The sequence below is a fragment of the Lampetra fluviatilis genome, chromosome 4, assembly GCF_964198595.1.
Source record: "Lampetra fluviatilis chromosome 4, kcLamFluv1.1, whole genome shotgun sequence".
NCBI classification, from domain to species: domain Eukaryota; kingdom Metazoa; phylum Chordata; class Hyperoartia; order Petromyzontiformes; family Petromyzontidae; genus Lampetra; species Lampetra fluviatilis.
Window position 1 is genome coordinate 8,525,126 of NC_136278.1, and position 27,392 is coordinate 8,552,517.

The following is a 27,392-nucleotide window of genomic DNA, read 5'->3' on the forward strand; positions in this document are numbered from 1 at the left end:
TCACAACACACAAAACCAGAGACACTAAAACAGTCTCAACGCGCACAAACACATTTTGATTCGACTACGCAGTTATCTCTCATATTTACAAATGAAAGCCTAGCGAGTGAAGACAGAGTCGGACAAAACACATTTTAAAAGTAAGGCAGACACATCGGATGACCGACACGTGGTGTTAGGCTGCAGGAAAGCAATCTCAAGTGTGGGTCAGCATAAAAGAAAAACACAACCCATTAATTAATTAAACTCAAGATGAGAACGTTTCTCTCTCAGGCAGTTTACACGTACAATTTACTGGGGTGCACATCGAGCACACAAACACACGCAGAGCCTACTTTGCACAAGACAATAATAACCCAATGTCCTGCCTTTGCGACACACTCCAATCCAACAAAGTAGAAAGAAAAGTGGCAGTGCAATTTCCTAATTCTCCACTTACGCACACATTTTATACATTGCGTACGAGGCAGTCTCGGGTTCTCTTTTTTTGTGTTGAGCTTCATTCTCATTTGTCGGTCATAAACAGGAAGCGATTACTCCCCAAGACGCCGCTACCACCATCGGGTTGTGTGCCGAAACAGGAGAACATGCTGGGAGGTGGAAGGGAATGTGGGAGGAGAGGCATGACCCCGGTTTAAAAAACACACCAGCCCCGTGGATACAGGAACACCCTCCACAAGCACGAGCAGCAGTTGCGAGGCAAAGGGAAGGGAGGCCCAGCAGGGCAACGGTCCCCTTTGGGGCAAGTGAAAGAAATGGTCGATGTTCAACAGCACTCAAGGGCAGAGGTCGCAACCGGGTACCCAATACCCGTACCCTACTCGATACCCGGCTACCCGTACCCGTTCGGGTACGGGTAGCCATTTGCGACCCTGGTGCGGCCGGGTACGGGTACGGGTAGACCGTGAGTCACTGGTGAGTAACTGTTTGTCACTCATTTCCCAACGTCTTGTCTCTTCTCACAATTCAAGTTCCTAGAATCAACCCTGCAACATGGCTTCATCCCAGAGGTCGCAATCAGGTACCCGATACCCGTACCGTACCCGTACCTGGCCGGGTACGGGTAGGGTACGGGTAGGGTACGGGTACGGCCGGGTACGGGTACCCATTTGCGACCCTGGTGCGGCCGGGTACGGGTAAGGAATCAAAACCCGTTTGCGACCAATGCTCAAGGGTGGAGCGGTGGCGCAATGGTTAGCGCAACGTGCTATGACCTGGCGACCTGAGTTCAATTCCCGGCCACGGACAACATCAGTGGCGAGTGATACCTGGGCATCCCGTTCACCATCCCACACTGACCAGTGTGGCAAAGTATAACCTAACAATGCCCATGAATTATATAGCATGCAGAGGCGATCATCCACCAGTGGATTGACAAATGACTGTAATTTATTTTTTGTATTCAGTAGGAATGTAATATGTCCAGTTTGAATTCGGCAAGCAAAATGGAATGAGACGATGTACACATTCTAGATTTGAAGCTTTCGTGACTGCAAGGATTAGCTGTGACGGTCCCACCTGATGACGGAGACCTGTGTTGCCTCCGAAACGTCGTGATTTATTATTTTATTTCTAATATTATTTCTATTCTTATTTCTATTATTTTATTTTTTTATTTTTTTTTTACCTACATGACTTTACCGAAAAAAACCTAAGAGGATGTATATATTCTTTTAACATTACTACGCACGCCCCGATGCATGCCCCAATAAACATGCCGACGTTGAACCAGCGTTGCCCCAACGTTCCATGTGTATCGGGTTCTTGTTATTAAGGTGTTTCAGATTACTGTAGTCTCAATAAAAACACTTCTTATTTTCACATATATTCATTGTAATATATATTTTGCTTATTTTGTGCCTCTACATATAAAATTGCATACACGCAAACAAATGCCGCTGGCTAACATTATTGGTCTGGAAAGTCCATGGGTTGATGGGCTGAAGCCATTTTTATTTTTACTTGGAGAAAAGAACGGAAGTTTGTTCATTGACTCTTTTACCGAGCATGTGGCACCTCAGTGCATAATAGGGTTTTAAAAGAATCACAGTTAAAGATGTCTCAAAAGCAACGATCGAGCTAAGTGCTTTTCAGCAAGTACCTGCTGAAGCTGGCAGAGCACCACTCTAGCTCGGCCACCTTTGTATCCCTGCTACTGATGTTGATCACACCACATTACGTAACCTTGTAAGGGAAGGAAGGGGGAAGGGGAGGGAAGGGGGAAGAGGAGGGGGTCCAGCCCAGGCCAATTGTGCATCGCTATCATAAATTGAACCCGGGTCACAAAGAATGGTGATCGGTGATTTGAAGCTTTCGTGACTGCAAGAATTCATACTCTTAGTTCTTTCGGTAAAGTCACGTAGGTAAAAAATGAAAATAATAAAAATAAAACAATAAAAATCACGACGTTTCGGAGGCAACACAAGTCTCCGTCATCAGGTGGGACCGTCACAGCCAGATTTGCTGCATCCTTGCCTCACTTGATGCAGCAAATCTGGCTGTGACGGTCCCACCTGATGACGGAGACTTGTGTTGCCTCCGAAACGTCGTGATTTTTATTGTTTTATTTTTATTATTTTCATTTTTTACCTACGTGACTTTACCGAAAGAACTAAGAGTATGGTGATCGGTGGCCTAAACTCAGGATGCATCAATGGGGCTTCTCCGCAGGGTTGCCGGGCTCACTCTCCGTGATCAGGTGAGGAGCTCTGTAATCGGGGACAGCCTCAGAGTCAAGCCGCTGCTCCTCCGGATCGAGAGGACCAAGTTGGAGGTGGTTCGGGCACCTGGTAAGGAAGCCCCCCGGTAGACTCCCCCTGTAACTCTACCGGGAAGCACTTCCAACTGGGCGAAGACCCTGAGGCTGGACCAGGACACGCTGGCAGTGGGACTATGTTGCTCAGCTGGCCTGGGAACGCCTAGGAATTCCCCAGTAGTGTAGTGTATAGTAGTGTATATTGGTGGTGTATAGTCGTGTGTATTGTAGTCGTGTATACTGTAGGGCATAGTAGTGTATAGTGTAGTGTAGTCGTGTATAGTAATGTAGTGCTGGAATCTGTCGCCAGGGAAAGGGAGGTCTGGACCGTCCTACTCAACTTGCTGCTGCCGCGACCCTCACCAGAACAAGCGGACTGAGAAACGAACGAACGGACGATGAATCAATTATAGAGGTTTTCATTTGTTCACAATACATGCATTAAATTGGGAAGTGTAATCGATTATTTTATAATTTAATCAAGCATAAGTAATCGGATCATGTGACCTCTGCAGCTACCAGAGTTTCTCCATTCACTACAATAAATAAAAATTGATTCTCGTGATAAAATCACGACCCCCAATCATGACGAGTCTTCAAATCGCGAGGGAGGCAATTTGTTACATGCCTAGCACAAACCACTATGCGCTACTGCTCTACACCAAGACAACGATCGTCCATATACAACCTACACAGACTGTTGTGGTAAGTGCTGTTAGCGAGCACCTATTAAGGCCAGCGTGGCACACAAGGACATGATGTGGCCAGCACCATGCCTGGCTGCCTTTGTCTCCCCCGTGCTGATGTTCTTACTGCACCAGACACTCATTTAAGGCGAGTCTGTTCTTGCGTATGATGGGAATATGTTCAGTAGCTAAATACCAGAGTCGAGGTCGGCTGGCCACGACAATAAGGCTTCAGAGGAGAGAGCGAGTTGATGTAGTTTTGCTATTCCTCCTCTGTTGCAAGAGGGCAGAAGACAGTGGTTTTCTATGTGGTCCACAGTTTGGGCTGCATGGCCATCAAGTCAACTTAGGGGAAAATCCGAGCACCTGTTCCAATATTACTCACTCACCATTGATGTTCGCCGTCGCTGGGAGTTAACCTCTGGCAGCTGGGTCATAGCGCGGCGCGCTAACCACTGTGCCGCAGGTCCTGATTTAAGTGTGTGCCCGGATGCACGTACGCGCTTTGGCTGGTAAACTGCGCAAGCAATGAAGCAACAATGCCTTCGGAGAAAACCTTCAATCACCCGGCAAACCCAAGAGGTTGGACAGTCAGTCTCTTGGCAGTAATTAGCCCAATGGAGACAGAAGACTGTCTCTAACTTCATGCTACTGCTGCTGCAAAAAAAAGAGTGGAATTTGAGATAAAGGATCTGCCCTTGGCAGGGCACTCTTCAGATAACGCAAGGCAATTTGGCATAACTTGTACGAACTGGACTTGTGTATTTTAGTGCCAATGTGTATGCGTATACAACATAACAGTAAGAATCATGCCATTTACTTTTCCAGGGAAGCATCGGAGAGTCTGAACACTCCTTTTAAGGAGGGTCCCGATGTTGGGAAACTTCCGTTGAGGGTGTACTATGCTTAGCTTCCGCGGTCTGATGAAATCGAGCACATTCAGGTTGATATGGTCATGGACCTGTGCCGCAGGAATGTGGAATTTCCACCACTGAGTTAATCGAGAAGAAAACCAATCAACACTCATGTGAGCAAAAGGACAGTTTGAGCGAGTATATGGTATAAATAATGTCAAGAATATGCTCTCCATTAATGCAAAACATTTAACTTTATTGTCAAGGAGATAAAGTACGAGTGTATTTGTATTTAAAACCGTATCGCCGCAAATTCAGCCAATATCATCAGATGTCAAAAGCTAAGCTGAACAGAGTCTGGTTAGTGCTTGGATGGGTGATCAACAGTGCACACAATGTATGAGGCTTTGGGCTGTGATATGCCCAGGCGATGGCAGTAGAGCAATGAGCTCATATGGGTTGGATTTATTTAGTTGGCCTATAGATTGCATCCATCTGTGTGCCACTGAGTATTATCCCCTCGTACGTATGCACGTTGAACTTCTTTCGCACCGTACATAGCCGACTGTGCTAATCGGAGGTGCGGGAGAAAGACAACAAACTAAACACAAAAAGGAGTCATAAATAAATTCGTTTTCAAACTAGATTTTAAATGTTCAACCTAGATGGTACGTTTCTCTGGTTACTCCAATGTCTGCTCACATGAAGCCAAATACTCATTAAGGCAATACCCTAACACCCCAATGTAGGTCCGACTTTGTGTCACTCTCCTGGGTGAACTAGAGGAGTAAACCAATCGTTATTATAAATATATATGTTTCTATACTCTTGGTTCTTTCGGTAAAGTCACGTAGAAGGGAAGTAATCAAATAATAAAAACAAAACATTTAAATTCCCACGACGTTTTTATTATTTTATTATTTACCTTCTACGTGACTTTACCGAAAGAACCAAGAAAATGAATCCCTGCAGTCACGTAAGCTTTAAATCTAAATATATTTTTCGATACTTTTTGGTTCCTTCGGTAAAGTCACGTAGGTAGAAATAAAACAAAATAAATCACGACGTTTCGAACGCAACACAAGCGCCTGCCTTCAGGTGAAAATCGCGATAGCCGCGGTGTCCGCTGCCTTGTGAAGAGAAGCTGTTACCAGCAAGAGTTTATATAAGTTTTGAGAAAAGGTAGCCGAAGTAGTGTTAATGGGGTATTATAGTGTAGAGGTAATAAATAGCGTGGCATGTTAAAGGAAACGAACTGTGGTGCACCCATTTATACTGCCAGTGGACAGAGGTGGGGGGAAGTAAGGCGACTGGATTTCAAATCCATTGTTTTCAGCATTATATACCTGGATAATAGTGCAAAGTTAATGAGCTTGCGTAGCGCATAAGAGATCAGATTAGCATGTAGGATTAGCATATGTCTTTTGATGGGAGAAGCATGTAAAAGTTTATGAAAAAATTAGCAAGTTAGTAACTTGCTATTCTCATTAAAACACATTCTCTCTCTCTCCCCCGAGCCGTTCTTATGCTAAGTTCATTAACTTTAACATGCCACGTTATTTATTACACATAGACTTACATCGACTTGCTCATCTCTCATCGACTTTAACATGATATTCCCATTAACTTCGCTCATTGACTTTGACATGCTTTTCTCATTAACTTTAACATGCTATTCTTGGTTACACATAGACTGACATTAAAGCTGTCTCTGGTGTGGACCAATCAGTTTCAAGGACAATGCATATATTATCAGAGTACGTTTTTTGTTTGCATTCTGACCACAAGCATTGTGGTTAATGCAGACATTATTCCTTGTAAAAGGTTTCAGTTTGGTGTTTTAACACCTCAACACAGCTGTTTTGTTGCAGAAAAAAGGGAAAAACCTTTTATTGACATAATTCCTTGTAAATGGTTTCAGTTTGGTGTTTTAGCATCTCAACACCTGTTTTGTTGCCAGAAAAAAATGGAAAAACCTTTTATTGTATGTTGAATATTAATGTGATGATGGAACTTTGAAAAGCAGATTTATTGATGTAAACCAAAATTACATTTACTTCACTTGACGATAAATTAGTATTATGTTACACAGAAAAACATGTATATATGTGCACGCAACAAAGTCACAGGTTTGAAAAATAAAACGCAAGTACAAAAAGTACAAGGATAGCAAATATACTTTAGTTTCCAAAGTAACCAGGAACACAAACGCTAATAATGCATAAACTATTCTTGCACACGTGGGCTGCCTCAAAAAACGCTCACCTCTAATTCCTGCAGCCCTGAAATATAATCCAAAAGCATTATACTCCCAGTTCAATAAATAAAAAGTAATTAAAATACAACAAACAAAAAAACCCCACACACAATCCGATTCAAATTGAAAAGCTTAATCATGGCCAGTGGAGGTCTGGGTGGGCAGGGCTGGTGGGGGGGGGTACGGTCTATCGTCACCCACATGCCAGTTTGGCACAAGCTGTGCACACGCAATCACGTGGCACGCCACAAGCATGAAAAACAACCCTCTGTGTTCTTCCCCATTAATTTTCCTTGGCGAGTCACTTGTACAGTACTCTAACCAGCGAACCAAACCGCACTGGCACATTTGCCCTGTAGGATAGGAGCTGCCACCCATTGTGAACGTTCGTTTCGCTTCCCGCTCTTTCTTCCCAATGGCAGGTCCCCTGGCTCAAACTACCTTCGTCAGGTCCAATCTTGAACTTTCCACTTCTTTTCACTGTATGGATTTTAATCGAGATTTGAAGTTTGATGACGGACGCTTGTGTTGCGCCCGAAACGTCGTGATTTAATTTATTTTATACCTACGTGACTTTACCGAAAGAACCAAAGTGTGTGGATTTTCTTTCATTCCTTCGAGTTGTCAAACGGCATCTTTCTTTTTTGGCCACTTGGCCCCTTTCCCAACTTCCCTAATCCTTCCAGAACTTCCTTCACCAAGCCCTCACCTCTGAGTGTGCCCAATGCATATTTTTATTGATTTTTTCGCAAAGGCTATTCGACTTTTCGTCTCCTGAACCTGCTCTAGAATTTTGCATTTCTTTAAATCCATCTGGTTTTGTTAATTAACGCCGCTCGTAAATGACAACTCAACTCCAGGCCTCGGCGTGTTGATGGATGGTTATCGCCTAAAACGATCGGCTACCCTCTGACAAGGCCTTTACAGGTTATAAAGCCAAGGTGCCTTACATAATGTAATGCTACTGGCACCTGCGTACGTACATATTTATGGTTTTGTAATGCCCTCCTGGTTGATAGAGTAAAAGGTAAATGTGCAGCCTTGCAATGTCTTGCTCAGGATCCTACCACCGGCAGATGAAGCTTTAGAGAGGCCCTCGAGAGGGTATTTGGCCTACTCTTCCACACCGGTGAGACGTCTCGGAAAAAGGTGGGCCATACCCAAACGTTACCCCACCCAGGTTGGCAGATCTTGATCCCACCTGGCCACACGGCAGTGCTCCTCAAAACCAGAGAGCTTCTGTTGCAACCACTGCTACGAGTCGCTGACCGTGCAGCACCTCAATGTGCCCCGCTGCTCGAGGAAAGCCCCTGCACTGTGCAGGGGCCTTGCAGCAGGCAAACCTGCGAGCCTGAGATGCGCTCACCACTGGAAGGGCGTTCGACTTTGACGGGCGAACGCGGAAAGAAGACCTCACCACATGCGACCAGCCGATCGACTCACTGTGGTGCACCCATTAATACTGCCAGAGTGGAACGAGGGAAGGGGGGGGGTAAGGCGACTGGATTTCAAATCCATTGTTTTCAGCATTATATACTGCGGCAACATCCCTGGTTCATAGATAAGGTGCTATTTTGTCTCGGCGATTTAACAAACCCCTTGACCCGGTTATTTCTTGTATCACTTACAAGTGTGTACGCTGTTGTGCGCAACGCGTCAACAAGATGCATCCGAGCGTGTACTGCAGCAGCAGTGAATACCTTCTCAAACACACACGCCAGGCTTTGTGCTCATGAATGTTATCGCACACTGCACTATCCCATAAAAACCAATGGTGCTTTATCTTCCAGGCACATTCGTATCAGCAGACAGCAGTTGGGTGAGCATATGGATGAGTTTGCCGGGGTAGCGGCTCTACAGTGGCTCTACAATGGACTTGTGCATGAGGCTGTATCTACACATAAGGTCCAATAGTCAATCCACTGCTGGATGAAGCCCTCCCTCCCTGCGCTATGCAGCATGTGGGGTTATTTGACCATACGTCACCAGGCTGGCCAGTGCAGGTTGGCGAGGGCATCAATGTGGGAGCATAGACATACAATACAATGGATTTTTCTGCAATACCCACCATGTACTCCCACAACCTATAATACCCGTTACGCATGGTAGTGACCCAAAACAACACTATCCAAGCTCAACCCTGCTGAGTTACCGAGCTCCAACAAGGTGCTATGGAGGAAGGGGGTGGCAGGGGGTGGAGTACAGCAAGTCGGCTGCTTCTGTACCAATTACGGAGCACTCACCAGGTCCTTTGGCTTCTGGGTGACCCGCGTACCATTCGGCAGGTAGTAGGTAACGTCAAATGCAGGGCTTATCAAGTTCCTGTGGGAGAAGGGTAAGCAGAAGGTATCGACAAATCAAGACTGCGAAAGGGTTTCTGTATAAAATAATTGCCAAGTATTATTTTTATCCAACTGGAATATTGCATCTCGAGGACTTATTTCATCTCAATAGGTCCCCCTGTACTAAGGTGCGAGTTGGCAGTGCCCAGCCCCATTTGTAACGCCAGAACCTCTGATGGATATTCCACATTTTCCTCGTTTTTAAAAAAGAATTTGTTTATCTCAAGCCGTTAACACAGAGACGGGAGATTGCACTCAGATTTCCAGGTCGTAATGCTCACACAGTCGAACCCAAGATTTCTGATCATAAGCACACAATGTCTTATTTGTTAAGTCAGTTACAAAACACACACTGCTGCACAACTGTCAACTGGCTGACAATGAAAGCTGAGTCATCATTCAGCAATGACACCCTGCCTTAAAAACAGCTGATCTAACAAATGCTAGCCGCCCCTTATAATTACACATCCTGCTGTGGCTGATGCTAGTCTCAGCAGCATTGTGCATTCTGTACCCTGGATGTGAATTCACAATGAACTTACTCGTTCTTTTCCAGCTCAAGCACCAGTGTCTCCCCCTCAATCTCAATCTCAAATTTCGTGCTGTCCGGATGCCCCTCCTGAGGATAAATGCATCACACACAAACACATCCATCATAACATTGGCAGGCGGCAAGCCTAAAGGGCAATGCATTGCGAGACCAAAACCAAGCAACAAGAAAATGATTCAGGCGACTTCACCATCACGGAGTAACGAGAGCAATAAGGGTCGATAGGAACCAACTCGAAAATTTTGCATTCCAACACAAGCGGGCAAAACCCACCCATATGCACACAGCCTAATTTACCAACTGTAAACTACTCCACCAAAATCTGGTTTCACTGCTGTCCCATGCACAGCCACACACACAAAACGTGGGCTGTGACATATCATAACTGGGAAAGCATGCGTATGGTCAAATATTCCTGAATACGACCTATCTCATCACATCTGGGAGCTGTGCAGGGTTGAGCCTAATTAGTGCTTGGACAGGACACTGCTGGGTGTTGTAAGCTTGGGCTGCCACAAGATGGCCAGGAGTTGGCTGCGGTAATAAATTCTTGACGATGTGCGTTATGTGTGTGCACCTTTTGAGTGTTACTCCCTCATACCTGGGATTTACCCAGATACTCCAGGCTCCTCCTACATGTCAATAAATCTTTAACAGAAATGGCTAAGCATACCCATGCATCCTAAATACAAGTCAAGGATTTCCTGGGTATATAGAGGACATTATTTTCATGACTGTACCAGACCAAATAACTCAAAACATCAAATCTCAGGAAGATAATTATAATCAACCGCCATACATAAACAAGTATTTGCAAGCACATAAGCACTTTGAACAATTGTACGCAACTGGAAGTATCTTGTGCAAAGTTCGTCATTAATATCATGAACAGAGGTAAATGGAAGGGCATGATCACCGACGTCTTTGAAAAAGGGCGTGCCACGTAAAGAGACCGAGAGAGTTGACAGCAGTGCCGCAGAATCTATTGTTGCACTATGCTCACAAACACCACCTTGAACAACCCGCACCGACCAGCTGGCCAGCGTGGTGAAGAATGATCACATGACCTCCCCCAAGACCCACGTGGCATGGGGAGAACTGCATTACTGAGGTGTCGCACCACTCCCTCTCTGGGCCTGTTCTGAAAGTTATATATTTTACCTAACCAGGTAAGGCCCACTGAGCTATATAGCTCTTTTTCAGAAGTGACATGGCCATCACAAATGACAGCGCCAAGAAAGTGGCTTATGATGTTGAAATTTAGAATGGCCAAATACTCTAAACACATGTTGATTCTAAATGTGGAGGGGAAAAACAAAAGGACCGGAAGAAAAATCCACGCGACTACAGGGAGAGAGACACGCAAACTCCAAAGATACAGATAGCAGGCGTCAGGGTTTGGATCGAACCCATGACCTCTTGCATACCAGGCGAAGTAGTTAACATCTCGTCACCGCGGCGCCCCACCATCCTGCTGCCCCCCCCAACACACGATTTTTACAGCAAACGACGCACGGCTGACAGGGGGGCAGAGGGAAAGCTCACGTCGCTGCTTGGGTCAAGATACCGCTTGTGGCGGTCGGACACGAGGCGCGGCACCACGACGCTGAACTTCTCCAGCTCCTGCAGCTGCCGCGACCACCGGCCACTCGCGCTCTCTGCACCAGGGAAAAAACAAAGAAACAACAGCGTTGCTCCAGCTTTAGTTTCGCCGCACGACACGGGCTAACCGACTGACCACAGGGGAATAAAATAAAAACATCATCACAAAGACAAAGACACACAACGTACTTTAGATGAAAACACAGCCATATGCTTTGCCTATGACCAAATCGCACACAATCATAGAGCCCATAATCTCGTCAGATCTCGGAAGCTAAGCAGGCTGGACAGGCGACCAACGTGCATCAAACAGGGGTGTTGTAGGTGACTGTGTGACTAACGTTGTTAGCAGAAGGCAGTTCAGAAAAAAATGGTTGTACTGTACTATGCTCCCCACCTTCACCAACCCACACAGCCCAGCGTGATGAAGTATGGTAAAAAAACGTGCGGCCCACACAGCACGGGGAGGGGCCCTTGTGCGGCAGTGGCCTGTCAAAGGGCTGCATATGTACATTTATTATACACTGGACTTTGAGTTTTAACCTACTTCCCCAGATAAAATACCCCTGTGACAAAAATATATAAAATTGGCGTTTACCCAGTAAACAATGCAAGGGAATAAAACAACCCCGAATGGTTACTCAACTAACTTGTGTTGATGGGAAATGAGAAATGGTGATGCAAACAATGATGAAATACATGGACAAGCCACAGCAAGTTGGGGAGCTTTTGCAACACGAAACTTCATAATGAAACGCACCTTACTGATGTGCCTAAAGAAGAAATCAATCATTCAGTGCACACTACCCTGCTATGACACACTACCCTGTTATGCATCAGAAACATGAACATTGACATAAAGAATGGAAACTAACTGAAAGGTGGGCAAGAAAGCATGGAGGGACGATGATGCATGCTCCGAAATTACACCGAGAGCCAGAAATAGGAACACACGGATCGAACGGAAGTTAGAGACATCATATTGACTACCAAGCAAAGCAGGTGGGGGTTGGGGCAGGACACATTATGGTGTGAGAGGACAATGGCTCGCGGTTTGGATTGGTGATTGAATGGCAGCCAAGTCAGAGAAACGAACCTGTTGGATAATTCATCCCAGTGCTCCACTCGGGGCAATCAATCTCAGGCACTGTTGCTTCTAGAAGCGAGAGATGTTGTTGATAAATAACGCTGCCGATGAATGGACTGGAAGACTTGTAAGCATTTTTCTTAGGTTTTTTCGGTAAAGTCACGTAGGTAAAACATCAAAATTAATAAAAATAAAATAAAATAAAAATCACGACGTTTCGGAGGCATTTTTATTTTATTTTTATTAATTTTGATGTTTTACCTACGTGACTTTACCGAAAAAACCTAAGAATATATGAATCCTTGCAGTCACGAAAGCTTCAAATTTAGAAATACGTGTAAGCATTATTAGCGTGCGTCTATTCTGGATGGTAAGGTTCAAGGCATGATGGGGGTGGTCGGGCATCACGGCCAGCAGCCTTTGTATCAGTAGAGCTGGCGCACACACACACACACGGTGCCCCTATTCAAGCACCGCCAACATGACCTAACATAATTTAGCGTGGCATCAGTGAGCAATGGCTTCACACTGGCAGGGGATCCCCTTGCTGGGCTGGGACTTCAATTAATGACCATTGTAAATCTTACGTCCATGGTTCCACTCAATGCGTCACAACAGGTAAGAGAGACTGATTGAAAACTTTAATTTTTACATAGGCTAGTTATGATGAAATTCATTATCAAATGTAATTCAATGGAGAGATGCATGCTCAGAATTACACTGAGAAACAGCGGTGAAATACGTGGATCTGAAGACAAATGCAAATTTGGGACACTGCAACGTTAGGGCAGGACACACAGCGAGACGGGATGCCAGCGATGCACGAGTTTGATGATAAAATGTCAGGAAAAAGATGGAACACACCCGAGAGGTCAAGCATCACGAAGATGGAGTGACAAGAATCGCTCATGTGCAGGAGTGACGTGGACCGTGGAATTGCAAGGACCGTCTGGGATGAGAAGATGACATCGTGAGGTCTTCATCCATCAGTGGATAGAACAAAGCTGATAATGATGGATAGCTTGGGATTGTTTTTGCTTGATTATTCTTGTCCATGTATGCTTGTCTTGCCAAACTAGGCGACGGCCGCTTCATCGGCAGTGTGGTGAGAAGGCCGAAACATCCATAATAAGCACATTTTCTGCTCCTACGATGTAAGTATTCATCACAGATTTCATTATAGGTTTGTGAATCAAGTTTATCGAGTCAAAATAACATTCTTATGTTGTGGAAAGAGACTAATTACAGGATGTGTCTCTATATAGTATTGAGAAGTGGAATATAAATGGTTATCGTTCAAGTATGTTGAACTTCTTTCACAGCATACACAGCCCATCGTGCTAATCGGAGGGGCGGGGAAGGACAACAGTACACACACCAATGCTTCGTGTGCCAATGTTGATCCTAATAGGTGTTCACTAACTTTCCCTACAATTGTATGTGCACATGCAGCATGTACAGTCCCTTTTTGTAAATTCACTGCTGGATGAGGGCCTCCCAACACCTGTGCAGGTTGTATCACGTGACCAAAACTTCACCACGTTGGTCAGTCCGAGTTGAATGCAGGGAGCATAGATGTGGAAAAGTAGAGTACAACGATGGATTTTGCTGCATTTGCTCTCTGCCCACCACAACGCTGCACCAACAGCTGCCTATGACGGTCTAGCTGCTGTGAATGGTGGTCACCCATTGCAGTGCTCTTGGCTGTGTACTAAGGATGGGTCATTCTTTTTCCGATTATATTAATCTGTGCTTATTTGAATTAATATAACAAAAATACCATGGACAGACAAGACGAGTGTAATAAATGTTTGACGGATAGCGGGTACGCAAATAATGTGAATGAGAATGATTAGAAAAAGGCGAGTTAGATTTTCTGACACAGGACAGTAAGACTAGGCCCATGTTGGCCTGAGGATTTCCTCATTACATCAGCAATGAAAATCCACCACACCTAAGTGCATAACATCACAGAAATAGCAGCTCATCATGCAAGAGGACAGTAAGTGTAGTGCACCCTAAGAATTTACCCGAATTGAGTAGGGTTCTGGAAAAACAACAAAGTTATAACCCACAGATATATGTATTAAAGAAGCCCATGCTAGCTTCATTGGAACAATTTTCAATTCACTTTTAATAGTTCTCATTCTATCACCTCCACACAGATGGTCGGGACAATCGACTGGACAGTTTAATTGTAATCCACTTAATCGACCTACTCTCAAAAGAAAGGCTACATTTTGGATAATGTTCTTTGGAAGATTATCAAGCTTTTCCAGGACCCTCCCTCAGGTATCTATGCCAATCTGCGAGTGTCTTGATGTGATATCTGGGCGGTAAAATTGGTACCACTCTGTAGGACAGCAGTGGTTGTCCGAAGGGGTTCTGACAGACATGTGAAAGTTCAGAGGAGTTCGAGAGGCGGTGACAGAACTGAGCCAGCGCTGCTGAGATCCTGGCTCTAAACCCAGTTGAGTAAACTTGAGATCCTCATGAAGCTCCCAGCAAGTGTAGCGGAACGTCGGACATCAAGCCGAAAACACATCGGGCGAGCTATCTAGCAGAGTCGAGACACCGCCAACAATGCATAAACAGACTTCATACGTTTCGGTGTTGTGGTAAGTCGTGGGCAGGAGAGGGCTTGGAAACAAAATCCATTATTGTGCTGCGCTTCTATGCTCCTACGCCTTCAACAATCCACACCGACCAGTGTGGTGAAGTATGATCAAATAACCACCATCCACCCTCCCTGTGTGGTAAGGCCCTCATCCAGCAGTGGATTGACCAAAAGGGGCTCTCTGTACGTGTACCATGGCTTCTCAGATCGTTCGCAATGTATATTTTTACCATCCCAAACGCAATGTCAAAAGTATACAATTTTATACTCTTTGGTTCTTTCGGTAAAGTCACGTAGGTATAAAAATATTAAATCACGACGTTTCGGGCGCAACACAAGCGTCCGTTATCAGGTGTGACAACCACAGCAATTGTTTCTACCCACGTGACTTTACCGAAAGAACCAAAGAGTATGGATCCCTGCAGTCACGAAAACTTCAAATCTATACAATTTTACTTTCCATCAGTTTTGGCGGCTGAGGCCCCCATTGGCACAAATTTAAACGAGGTCACGTGCTACAGGGGTTGAAGCCAGCCCGAATGCCACCCCCATCTACCTTTAACATGGAACTCGTCAAGACATGGAGATGTGTAAGAATAGCTTTTACACTTTCTGGCAATAAAACAGGTGTTAAGATTTCGATTTAAAGCTTTCGTAACTGCAGGGATTCATATTCTTGGTTCTTTCGGTAAAGTCACGTAGAAGGGAAATAATAAAATAATATAAATATAAAACAATTAAAAAAATGCTCACACCTGATGATGATTGCTTGTGTTGCAGTCGAAACGTCATGAGAATTTATTCATTGGTTTATATTTTATTATTTTATTATTTCCCTTCTACGTGACTTTACCGAAAGAACCAAGAATATAAGTGTTAAGATGTTAAAACACCAAACAGAACCCTTTTTGCAAGGAATCATGTCTGCATTAACCACAAACACTTTTGGTGGAACATGCAAACAAAAACCATCTTCTGATTAGTAGATGATGCCTTGTCTTTGTAACGGACTGGTCCACGCCAGAGACAGCTTTCTTTAGAGCCCAGTCTCAAACAGTGTTAGACCAGAGGACGCCAAAGGCGACCAGCACAAAGACAATGCCACTTGTCTGGACATTGACAAGCTCGGGGTGAGCAGCTACATCACGGGACCTCCCTTGCCACTATCAAAATATAATAATAGGTGTCACCCTTTCTGGCAAAATAAAACAGCAGGTGCTAAGATGTTAAAACACCAATTAGAAACCCTTTTGCAAGGAATCAATAACATCAGAGCTGTGTTTTTGTTTCCACATTCGGCACAAGTACGTGCCGTTGACATAGACATGATCCCTTGCAAAAGGTTTCTGTTTGGTGTTATAACATCTTAACACCTGCTGCTTTTTTTCGATTTAAAGCTTTCGTGACTGCAGGCATTCATCTTCTCGGTTCTTTCGGTAAAGTCACGTAGAAGGGAAATTATGTTTTATTTTTATTTTATGTTTTGTTTTTATTATTTTATGATTTCCCTTCTACGTGACGTTATATTTTTATTTTGTTTTCTTTTTATTATTTTATTATTTCCCTTCTACGTGACTTTACCGAAAGAACCAAGAAGAAGACCTGCTGCTTTATTGCCAGAAAGGGTAAAACCTATTTACACATTTTGATACTGGCAAGGGAGGTCCCCCATGACATGAAGTTTCGTGCTTTGCAGGAGGGTCGTTGCACGAAACGTCACCTATTCCGTGTGCCATATCCCCCTTCGAAGACGGTGGCTACCGGCAAATGCGAGTTTTCCAAGCACGAAGCTGCCACGCCGGCCGTCAACGCATCACCAAATCAATGTCTCACCTTGAGCGTGCTCCTCGAGGAGCTCCGCGCTGGGGACGTCCTCCGCGCTGGGGACGTCCTCCGCGCTCAGCCCCGCGCACAGCAGGCAGAGAAGAGGCAGGGCTCGGAGTGAGGCCATGGCGAGTCGTGGAGCTCCCTTCCTGCTCCTGCTCCGTCGTCAGTGGCACAGAGATCTCAGGCCAATACCAAGCAAGAGACAACAAAACGAGCGATTTGGGGGGGGGGGGGTTGGGGGGGTCGGTTTAGTCGCTTAGACTTAAGCGAAGAGTCGTGGGAAGTGCAACTTCACTCGATAAGCCGCAGAATGACATCCTACGGTGGGCGGCGGCGGTTGAACAAACTTAAAAAAATATAAAGTTTTACGTTTCGGTTAAAACGAGCTTTCGTGGATGTGTTGTTGTTGTTGCAATGAAGAAAGCGAGACACTTTTGGGTGTCCGCTTGGGTTTGCAGCTCGGCTTTTGCGACGTCAACAACAACGACGATGATGATAGAGGCAGCGGAGATCTGTCGTACGTTTGAGCTTCTCAGCGTGCGCTGTGTTTGGTCTGTGGACTCTGTGCCACATTTCCTGCCCCGCCGCCGCCGCCCATGTGCCTCTCTCTGCTCACTCGGATTTGTCCCCCCCCACCACCCAGCCCCTCCCCCACCCGGCTCCGCCCCCCACCCACCCACCCCCCACCCACCACCACCACCCCCGGCACCCCAAACACCCGGCACCCTCCCCACCCGGCACCCCCCCCCCAACCACCACCCCCCCCACCCGGCCCCCCCCCACCCGGCACCCCCCCCAACCACCACCCCCCACAACACCCCCCCCACCCGGCCCCCCACCCACCACCCCCGGCCCCCCACCCACCACCCCCGGCACCCCAAACACCCGGCACCCCCCCCACCCGGCACCCCCCCCAACCACCACCCCCCCCACCCGGCCCCCCCCCACCCGGCACCCCCCCCAACCACCACCCCCCACCCCCCCCAACACCCCCCCCACCCGGCCCCCCACCCACCACCCCGGCACCCCAAACACCCGGCACCCCCCCACCCGGCACCCCCCCCAACCACCACCCCCCACGGCCCCCCACCCACCACCCCCGGCACCCCCCCCCCACCCGGCACCCCCCCCCACTCACCATCCCCCCCACCCCACCACCCCACCACCCCCCCACGCGGAACTTTGTTTTAATGCAACGGAAACGCCTTCCCACCTTTTGTTTGCTTTGGCACCGCCCTCCCGAATTGGTTGCGAGCTCAATTGGCCCTGCGGACTAAGCAACGCCACTCATTTTGCCCTTGTTTATTTCTCAACACACGATAGTTTTGTTTTATTTTAAATGTTTTTGTAAATTCTCCCATCAGGGCCACACAGCCTCATGGTAATTTTTGGACTTGAAACTTTCGTGACTGCAGGAATTCATATTCTTTGGTTCTTTCGGTAAAGTCAAGTAGCTAGAAAAATAATACAAATAAAGTGAATACACATAAATAATCAATGTAGACTGTAGCCTGGTTATTAATCTGAGTGAGTGTACTGGCAGTCTATAATGTCGACTGTAGCAATGGTTATTAAACTGAGTGAGTGTACTGGCAGTCTATGATGTAGACTGTAGCAATGGTTATTAAACTGAGTGAGCGTACTGGCAGTCTATAATGTCGACTGTAGCCTGGTTATTAACCTGAGTGAGCGTACTGGCAGTCTATAATGTCGATTTCTTATTTGGTTATTTCGGTAAAATAAAAACAGAAAAATAAAAAGCAAAAACCACGACGTTTCGATCACAACACAAGCGATCGTGTTCACTTTATTTTTATTAAACATTTTAATTCTCCGTGACTTCACCGAAAGAACCAAAGATTAAGCCTCCTGAAAGTGCATTCTAGGAGGCAGCATTGGTTGAATACAAACTGGACCGGTTGCGACGCGTCGTTCTGTCGCATCTAAGCCACACAATGTGATGACAACTAATACTCCTTTGCCCGTGTTTATTTCTCAACACACAAGTATTTTGTTTAAGTTGTTTTGACGTCTCCCACCGGGCCACACAGCTTCCTGACAGTACATTCTAGGAGGCATCATTGCTTGAATGCAAACAAACGGGACCGGTTTTGACGCATATCGTTCTGCAAGCATCTAAGCCAAAAAATACGTTGACACATAACACATCATATTCTGTAACACAATTAATCATCATCAGGATTTCACACATGATGATGGTTGCTTGTGTTGCAGTCGAAACGTCGTGAGAATTTGTATTGTTTTATATTTATATTATTTTATTAATTCCCTTCTACGTGACTTTAACGCTGTCTTCCCGACAGACCTGTTCTTCACCTGTGGACGGCTGCTTGCGTTGTGGCCGAAACGTCGTGAGAATTATTTTATTAAGTTTTATTTTTATTATTTTATTATTTCCCTTCTACGTGACTTTACCGAAAGAACCAATAAGATTTAACGAAAGAACCAAGAATATGAATCCCTGCAGTCACGAAAGCTTTAAATCAAAACATAACCCATCATTTGCCCATATTTTTTCTCAACAAACACACGCGCAAGTATTAATTTGGGGGTTCATATTCTTAGGTTTTCTCGGTAAAGTCACGTAGGTAAAAAAACATTAAAAAGTAAAATAAAATAAAAATCACGACGTTTCGGAGGCAACACAAGCTCCGTCTTCAGGTGGTACCGTCACAAATGTACCACCTGAAGACGGAAGCTTGTGTTGCCTCCGAAACGTCGTGATTTTTATTTTATTTTACTTTTTAATGTTTTTTTACCGACGTGACTTTACCGAAAAAACCTAAGAATATGAATCCTTGCAGTCACGAAAGCTTCAAATCTAGAATTAATTTGGGGGTGTTTGTGTTTATTTTTTAAACATCCCCCATCTGCCACAAGACCTTCTGAGAGTGAATTCTAATCAGTAGCGTTGGTTGAATTGCAAGCAAACACTGGACGGGTCTTATCGTCTGAGTCAGGATTGCTTTTTAACCAACGCTGACTGTGCCATAGCCTCCCATTTGAGGTGCCCGCCCTCTTAAACAAGGTTACGCAACAGGATGGCAGTAATAGTATTTGTTCTCTCTCACCTAAAGACGATTGCTTGTGTTGCGATCGAAACGTCGTGATATTTTTATTATTATTTTTCTATCTACGTGGCTTTACCGAAAGACCCATAGAATATGTATTCATGCAGTCACGAAAGCTTTAAGTCAAGAAGTAATATTATTTGTTTATCAAGGAAAGCCTCAACGAGTCTCAAGCCTATATTTCAGCAGGGTCCTGCATTAGGATGTTTGGTTACAAAAACACAGTATTTTTTTCAAGGAGTGTTTGCATGGGTGGACCACTGTGCACAACCACTTTGCCATAGGGCGATGGGGCTAAATGGGTGGGCAGTGTATGATGAACAATGGATTTTGCTGCACTGCACTTCTATGCTCCCCTCCTTCACCAAGCGTGCACTTACGAGAGTGGTAAAATATTGTCAGATAACCCCCACGGTCCGCACGCCGTGGGCATGTTGTAATCCATCAGTGGATGGACGAAAGGACTGCACGTGTACTCGGAGAATGTCCGGTGGATGTGTGTGTGGGAGAGAAAGCCAGAGAACGCCCACATCTCGCGAACACGAACAAACATTGTAGGTCCCCTTGAGACTAAAAGACCGTTTTAGAGGGGAGAACGAGATGACAGATCAGTAATAGTGCACATGTAGGTGGTACAGTGTGATAGCAGAATAATAAGCGGTAAATTAGGCCACAGTTAACCTTTTGAAAATGAGAAGTGGGTTTAAACTGTGTACACGCATTTTCCCCAGTATACACAAGTACATGGTGGTTCAGATGTCTTGTGACCCCCATTTAATTCTGTAAAACTTAAATACAAATTTTAGTAAGACTCATTTGAAACAGAAATGAATATGCAAAGGAAAAACCTGTTTGGGATAAATTAATTGGGGGGTCACAAGACATTTTGACCACCCTATATATTGTGTGAACTAACAGCTGGTACGATATCCTCAACTTAGAACAAAACTAAACCCTCTCTTCCAATAGTGTACACGTTTTTAATAAAAATGTAACTGCAGTAACATACATTGTAGATGGAATAAGGTCCCATTCAAAAGCACTTAACCTCCATAGTGATAACGTAACGGGAGGATCTACACCCACATTAGGCAGCCAGGCCAAAAGGTCACTCAACCTAAACTATTATCATTGGATTTCTATATGGCGATACAGAGCGCATGTTGAATTTTACTTGATTCAGATCAAATCGGGCCGGCTTGTGTTCTTGTCATGTGTTTTTATTTATTTATTAAAGTGCCCTCCTACTCAAACGAGCATTTGGTGGCCGAGAAAGTAGGGGAAAGTCCATATTCCTATGGCAGGGGTCAGTTTATCCAGATGATGATTTTGGATCGCTGCTTTTCGTGCACAAAATGAAGTTATTTATACCCAACAATGCATCACTATTTTTTGTTAAGGAAGGTCCTGTACGTACATACTTAGATTTTCTAAACCCCTACAGTGTATATCACCACAGTTAAATAAAGTTCTAAGAACACGGCCAGTCATTTAAAAAATAATTTGGGAATATGAACCTTATGGCAGAGACCCCGGGGTCCCATAAGCCCCCGGCTCTCGCATAAACATATAATGTAAACAAAAACTTGCTGTTTTTCACCAATGAGTTTAAAGGATGGTGGAAAGTATGTATGCCTTTAAAGCTGAAAACTACTAACCTGCACTACCTCTATTTAAATACACTATCGAAAAAAATTACACCCCTCTGTCAATCATCGTGTTTCTCAGTGTGGATTTGTGAATACACTTTGTAAACAATACGTAAAATAGTACGCGTTTTCAATGCGCTGTATATATTGTAACAAGCGTTTTATACACCAATGTTACTCTACAGAGTAGTGGGTCCCCGCACCTCTTATCCGCATTGATACGAGCGGTATGTGGGGACTATGGCTTAACCGCAAAAAAAACTATCTGCACAGATGCATCCAGACAAGAGAAGTATTATTTAACACGAAGGCTTTCGCGACCAGTATTATTCACAATAAAGGTTTTTGGGTTCGATCGCGTTATTTATAAATGTGTCGCAACCCTCCACTACCCGGCACGGCCAATCAGTAAAAAATGTGTCACGTTGACAAAAGACAAATAGTTCACTACTTTAGCGCACCGGTGTGTTGAAGAGTGGATCCACAACATATACAATTTGAGTAGTACGACGTTTCGCTGGAAATTACATCCAGCATCATCGGGCGATTTGCCAAAATAGTGAAGCCATCCACCTGCATCCGGTCTTCTCATAGTGCAGGATGACTTCATCATTGTTGAACCCCATCAGGATTCGAGATCATGACATGACAACAGAACGATCCACGCCTGGTGGGTCGCAGCGTTTATGTGCGCGGTGGGACGGAGTCGCCAAAAGTAAATTAATTCATTACGATTTTGACTTCCGTTTATTCGGGACCCCGGGGTCCCGCCATGAGGTCCATATGTTGCTTCTAAATGTTTTGGCCTGTCATAAGTTTACGCCACGAGTAACAACTGCAGTACGGTAACACATTCCTGCGGAGGGAGCTGGTAGGAACGTTGGGTTGCTCGGTCAATGGCCAGGGTCAACCGCGGCGTGGTGTATTCCGAAAATATGCCCGACTGTGAGGGCGGGCACAAGCCGGCGTGAGTAGGTTAAACGTTGAGTTTTATAAGGGCACCACGGGGTGACCAGCCCCTCCCCACCCAGCCCCTCCCCACCCTCCCCACCCAGCCCCTCCCCACCCTCCCCTCCCCACCCAGCCCCTCCTTGCACGACGGACGGACACAATAATCCCCTGTGGGCTAGTGGAACCAGTGGGTTCCTACCAGTATTAACATTTTACTTGTGTATGCGCGTATGCGCAAGTGTATGAGAATTCACCAACATTGGTACAGCGTTATCTTTTGAAATACAAATGCGCGCTGATTTATTGTTTGACTCGATTAATTGTATATTTCAACCCAACATTCAAGACTGCTTAATCAATTTATTGTTGCTGTGGTGACAATAAACAAACACGCCACCCAGATTATTCATAAGAGCTTGTAAAGGACAACTACTATAACGTAATAAATGTGTAGTAAATGTGTCATAGAGAGGCACGGCGTGCGGTGTATTGCCATCGTGGACACCTCTAGGATGTGGCTGTAGTACCGGCCCTAAAGGGGCTCGGTCAACACTGATCAATAGCGCTGGATGGCACCACGCTTGGCGTGCAGTGCCAGCCCCTACAGGATAGGGTGTGGAAGTGCCGTCCATAGGAACGGGGTTACTAAAGGTCATGGCACTCCGGTTGACCAGACACGTGACCGGTTAAGTCTACAAAGGGCCCCTGGTGGGGGCTAGGGGTGGTCACGTGGTCCGGATAGAGATCCTGCTCGAGGGTTCTGCAAGGTGGGCGTGGCCAGGGGCGGAGCCAGCCACGCCGCAGAGTATATAAGCCGGGTTCCCCAGAGGGACCGGCGTTGTTGTTCATCCTGAACCTTCGTCTACGTCCTACAGTCTCCAACACGTGGATATGGATCAAAACTGTGGTCTGGCCCGTTGTAGCTAGTTACGGTATAAGTATAATTAGTGTAGATAGCCTGGTGGTCACCACCATAGGTTGTTATTCTGTAAAGGGGCAGTTACCCCGTGTGTTGGTGTTAATAAACGTGTTGCCTTCAAAGAGTACGTCTGCGACTCAGTTGAACTCACTACAAATGTGTAAATGTATTGGGCAATGCATTGTATAAACGATAATTAAAGACATTTCACTCGCATACAACCACAACCCTAAACCATGTTGTCTATTACTGTATTGTGCACCAATGTAGTTACAACAAAAGTGAATTACTGTGACCAGCTATTTATATTGCAATTCATTGTATGTGTGATCAGCTGTTTTATAAAAGTGAAACTAAACACAAAAATTAATGGTATAAACGTATTCTGTTGGGGGAAATCTGATGAGAGCTGGTTAATGTTGATATGTATGATACAAACTTCGGAATAGGCGCCACCTATTGGTAAATGTCATTAAGAATAACTGCAGTGCAACAGCATGGCATTTAGCAGTGTCAGTAACCACAACTTTTGTAAATAAATGATTCATGAAAAACACAAGTACCTTTAGTATTCTGCTTTTATTTTATACTACAATTCACGTAGATGCTTCGCTCATTTGCACCAACAAAGTAAAAAAAACGCACACAAAAGCTCCAACGCCAATGCGTATTATTTACAGCATTGTGAAACACGAGTAAAATCTGAAAAGAAAAAAACCGAACTCCCAGGTAGTTAATGTGAGCTACCTGAACGCATATGGATTGCTTACATTCAGCCAAAGCACATTAATCTGAGCGACAACCAAGAAAGCAAATATACAAGTTAATTATGAATGGCACAAACATCTGCAAAGTTTATTGCATAACGCTTATACACGCTTAATTATTTTATCAAGAAATGACAATGTTTTCAAATATTTAAGTGGTAATAAAAATTGAATTAATGTATTCACAAACATCTGAATTCTTTTACAAATATAAACAAACCTGTACCAGCCAAATAATTAAGTTCATCTAACAGCAATACCGAGTGTGAATGCTTAAATAGCACGAGATTCAGCGTTTACATTTTAATTACAAAATATTTTATACGCCTTTGACACAATGCAGCCGTTTATATAAGCAGACTTCATACTTGCAGAGGCGACTCAAAATGTTTAAACCTTAAAATGTCTCTCTTTATTAAAGTCGCCAGCAAGAATATCATAGTAATTTTTGACCTTACAAAGGTGGAATTACATTTATGACTGCAAAACGCTTTGCTAATTGGTGACAATACTCAAGTTTTTTTACAGAATATACCATATGCTTAGCTTTTTAACACTCCACCGAAATCCACTCTCATGAAAGGGCATTGTTAATCCTGCACGAGGCACTTTCATCTGATGTCAGTGCATGCAGAACAGTGTTATTACTGTTCGCAACAACGCAGTTAAGATGTTTTTGTCCAACAAATACCATAAACAGTGCCACCATATGCACCAATGAAATGTTCAAACAATCTGGATGAGAGGGCAATAACAGGCGTGGTACATCAGTGTTGCACCAGAGATGAAAATGTGAAAGCAGTGTGTAGGATATGTCCTGATACCTCAATGACTGGTATGGCTGATGTGCAATGCATTTTTATCTAAACTTAATATTGAATACTTTATCCGTGCCCAGCCAAAGCGGTGGTCCCAATAACAAATGTCCACACGAATATGCATCTATTTGGTAAATATATTCACTCTTACAGGCAAGTCTTAACAGCACCTTCAGCAAAACATATTTGTAGCTTGAATACCAATCCCAAATATACAAATACATGCTACGTTTCCCTAATTCATGTAGGAAGAGGTGGATATCTCACAATGTTTTATTTTGTAATACATTTCAAAAGACAAAGTGACACAATTGAAGGGCTGGGAGTTCAATTCTCATTTGGAGATCACATCACCCTATCAGCGACCATCAATCATTATCTATCCACTGCTGCATGGAAGCCTCCCCAAGCCATCACAATCCCTCGTGGTCTCGAGATGGAACATCCATCTGATAAAGAGCCGATTCATTGCTCCATCTCCGAGGTGGACGTACTTTCAGCACTACCACCGGCTATCAACCCCTCGTGCGATGTGCTGCCCAAACCCAATTACTTTTCTTCACAAATGTGTTCCTTAAACGTCTTATAATTGACCAATTTAGACTTGCTCATTAGTTACCATGGCGAGTGGACATGAAACTACATGAAATGACTGAAATTTAAAAGAGTGCTGCGAAGTTGGGCACAATCATATGATTACCACTCATTGGGAAGTTAAGTAGTTATCCTTTGGACAAGGTGGCTTCCATCGTATGAAATGATAATTGTAACCCTTAGCTTATGGCTTTAAATGCCGATGAAAGAACTTTGAATAGATTTACGTATTGTTATAATAAGCACAAGTGATTTACATGCTTACATGCTTTTTAAAAAGTAAGAATTAATGTAATAATTTATTGACAAGTGACTCAAAACAAGTATGAAAATAAAAAACACATGTATTTTTGAACTGTCAAGGAGTTATACTAATAACTCTTTCATTAGAAATGTATCTTTTGTACTCAGGAGTGTGATGGTGTAGAAATCTGCACAGGAATTGATTGTTGTTTAAGCGTTACAGCGATCACTCGTCAATGAGAGCCGTCTTCAAATATAACTTGTGCAGCTATCGGGAAATCAATTGTGGTGATGAATATAATCTTTGGTTCTTTCGGTAAAGCCACGTTGATTTTATTTTCTACGCGACTTTACCGAAAGAACCAGAGTAATTTCCTGCAGTCGCGAAAGCTTCGAATCAAGTGTGATGAATATAGGCAAATGTTTTTTAAAGGAGGCACTTTTCTAGAGGGCAAGTATAAGGAAAGAATGTACCCATAGGCTGTTTCTGTATGGATAGAGAGCCCTTTTGAGAGTTGAATGTTGGCATAGAATAATAAACTTGCTAAGTTAATTCCTTCATTGGACCATTTATCAACTAATCTGCCGGCAGCTAGTCAACAATAACAATTGCCTAACATGAGCGTTGATCATTCTGAAGATTAATATCGAATTAAGGATGATCAACCTGGAACAGCACTACCATGGATATAAGCATGTACCGATTCACTCCGATGGAAATTCAACAAGCTGTCACGATTTCATTGTCCAGATTAGTTTCAAGCAATTTTATGTCTTACCAGTGCAATGCATGTAAAACCTAGCTGCTGCACAAACAAACACCAATAACATACAACTATTTACAAATCATACATTTTTACATTCGCGATTCGATTCACGTATCTTAAGCGTAATAATCTATTTAAATCGGTGAATCGTGGCATGCCCATGCATCAACCACATAACACGGGCTGCTGCCGCTGTTGCCTGACGATGATGGGGCGCGCGTGGTTTGTGAATGCTAATGAGGTCGTGTCGCAGCGTGAAGGTTACTGGTGGCGTACAGCGTTCAGTCAGCATCTTTAATTTTAGTGGGAGACTTTATCTAGTCAACAAGGTGTAGAATGTTGGTCTGAAGATTTAATTGAAGTAATAATTAGCGTCGTCGACTTTTGCAGTTAAAATGTCGTCCACCACGAGTTATTAAATGCTGGCGTGGGAGAGTGAAATTCTCCCCTCCGATTATTGTCAGTCAATCAGTGAACTCATTTATACGAATTACAATTGTTGGTCTTTTCTCAGTGCACTCTCGTCTCTAATAACCACATTACCTTAATCTCCGTCTTCATTCAGACTAGTTAATTTCGTCTCGTCATTGTCAGTCACGCTTTAGCCCTTGTTGGGTAGTCGCATCCATCGTCATGACTGACGATTTTCATCCACTCGTATAGTCATCACTGATAAATAAAATAGAAAATGCAAATTAGCGAAAAATATTTCCGGCGGTAATGTCGTGACACAAAACGAACACTGCTGGCGTGCATCTGCTGCTCGGTGGTTATCTGCGGCCTCTCTTGGCCGGAGGCTCGGCACCACGGGCCTTCCTGCGCGTGGGCTCTGGTGACTGTGGTGGCGCCGCCCGCTTGCTGCTGCCCCGCGTCTCGGGTGCCGGGGCCGTGGGCTGCCTGCGGCCTCTTCCAGCTCCTCCCGACGACACGGGTCTGGTGGTGGGGGGGGGCAGACAGGAACAACATGGGAGAGGCAGGGGTGGCAGAGCTCAAAGTCAGCATGCCTTGTGAACAA

The 27,392-nt window shown here is 44.6% G+C and overlaps 2 protein-coding genes across 5 annotated transcripts in view; both read right to left on the reverse strand.

Moving 5' to 3' along the window:
* The window catches only part of LOC144931547 (disintegrin and metalloproteinase domain-containing protein 12-like), a 60,106-nt gene extending 42,905 nt beyond the window's left edge, over window positions 1-17,201 (reverse strand). The window contains exons 1-5 of one of the 3 annotated variants that reach the window (XM_078855509.1): window positions 17,099-17,178; window positions 16,584-16,729; window positions 10,990-11,102; window positions 9,437-9,513; window positions 8,796-8,874 (exon numbers count right to left, since the gene is read on the reverse strand). In XM_078855509.1, the coding sequence (XP_078711635.1) occupies window positions 8,796-8,874; window positions 9,437-9,513; window positions 10,990-11,102; window positions 16,584-16,701 (387 nt within the window). In that variant the 5' untranslated portion in view covers window positions 16,702-16,729; window positions 17,099-17,178. Of the gene's footprint in view, window positions 1-8,795; window positions 8,875-9,436; window positions 9,514-10,989; window positions 11,103-16,583 lie in introns of all 3 variants that reach the window. The other 2 variants (XM_078855510.1, XM_078855508.1) reach the window with 2 other exon arrangements.
* Window positions 17,202-23,754: 6,553 nt separating this feature from the next.
* Window positions 23,755-27,392, reverse strand: part of LOC144931549 (uncharacterized) — a 34,218-nt gene continuing 30,580 nt past the window's right edge. For both annotated transcript variants that reach the window (XM_078855515.1, XM_078855514.1), the window contains exon 16: window positions 23,755-27,310. In XM_078855515.1, the coding sequence (XP_078711641.1) occupies window positions 27,148-27,310 (163 nt within the window). In that variant the 3' untranslated portion in view covers window positions 23,755-27,147. The remainder of the gene's footprint in view (window positions 27,311-27,392) is intronic.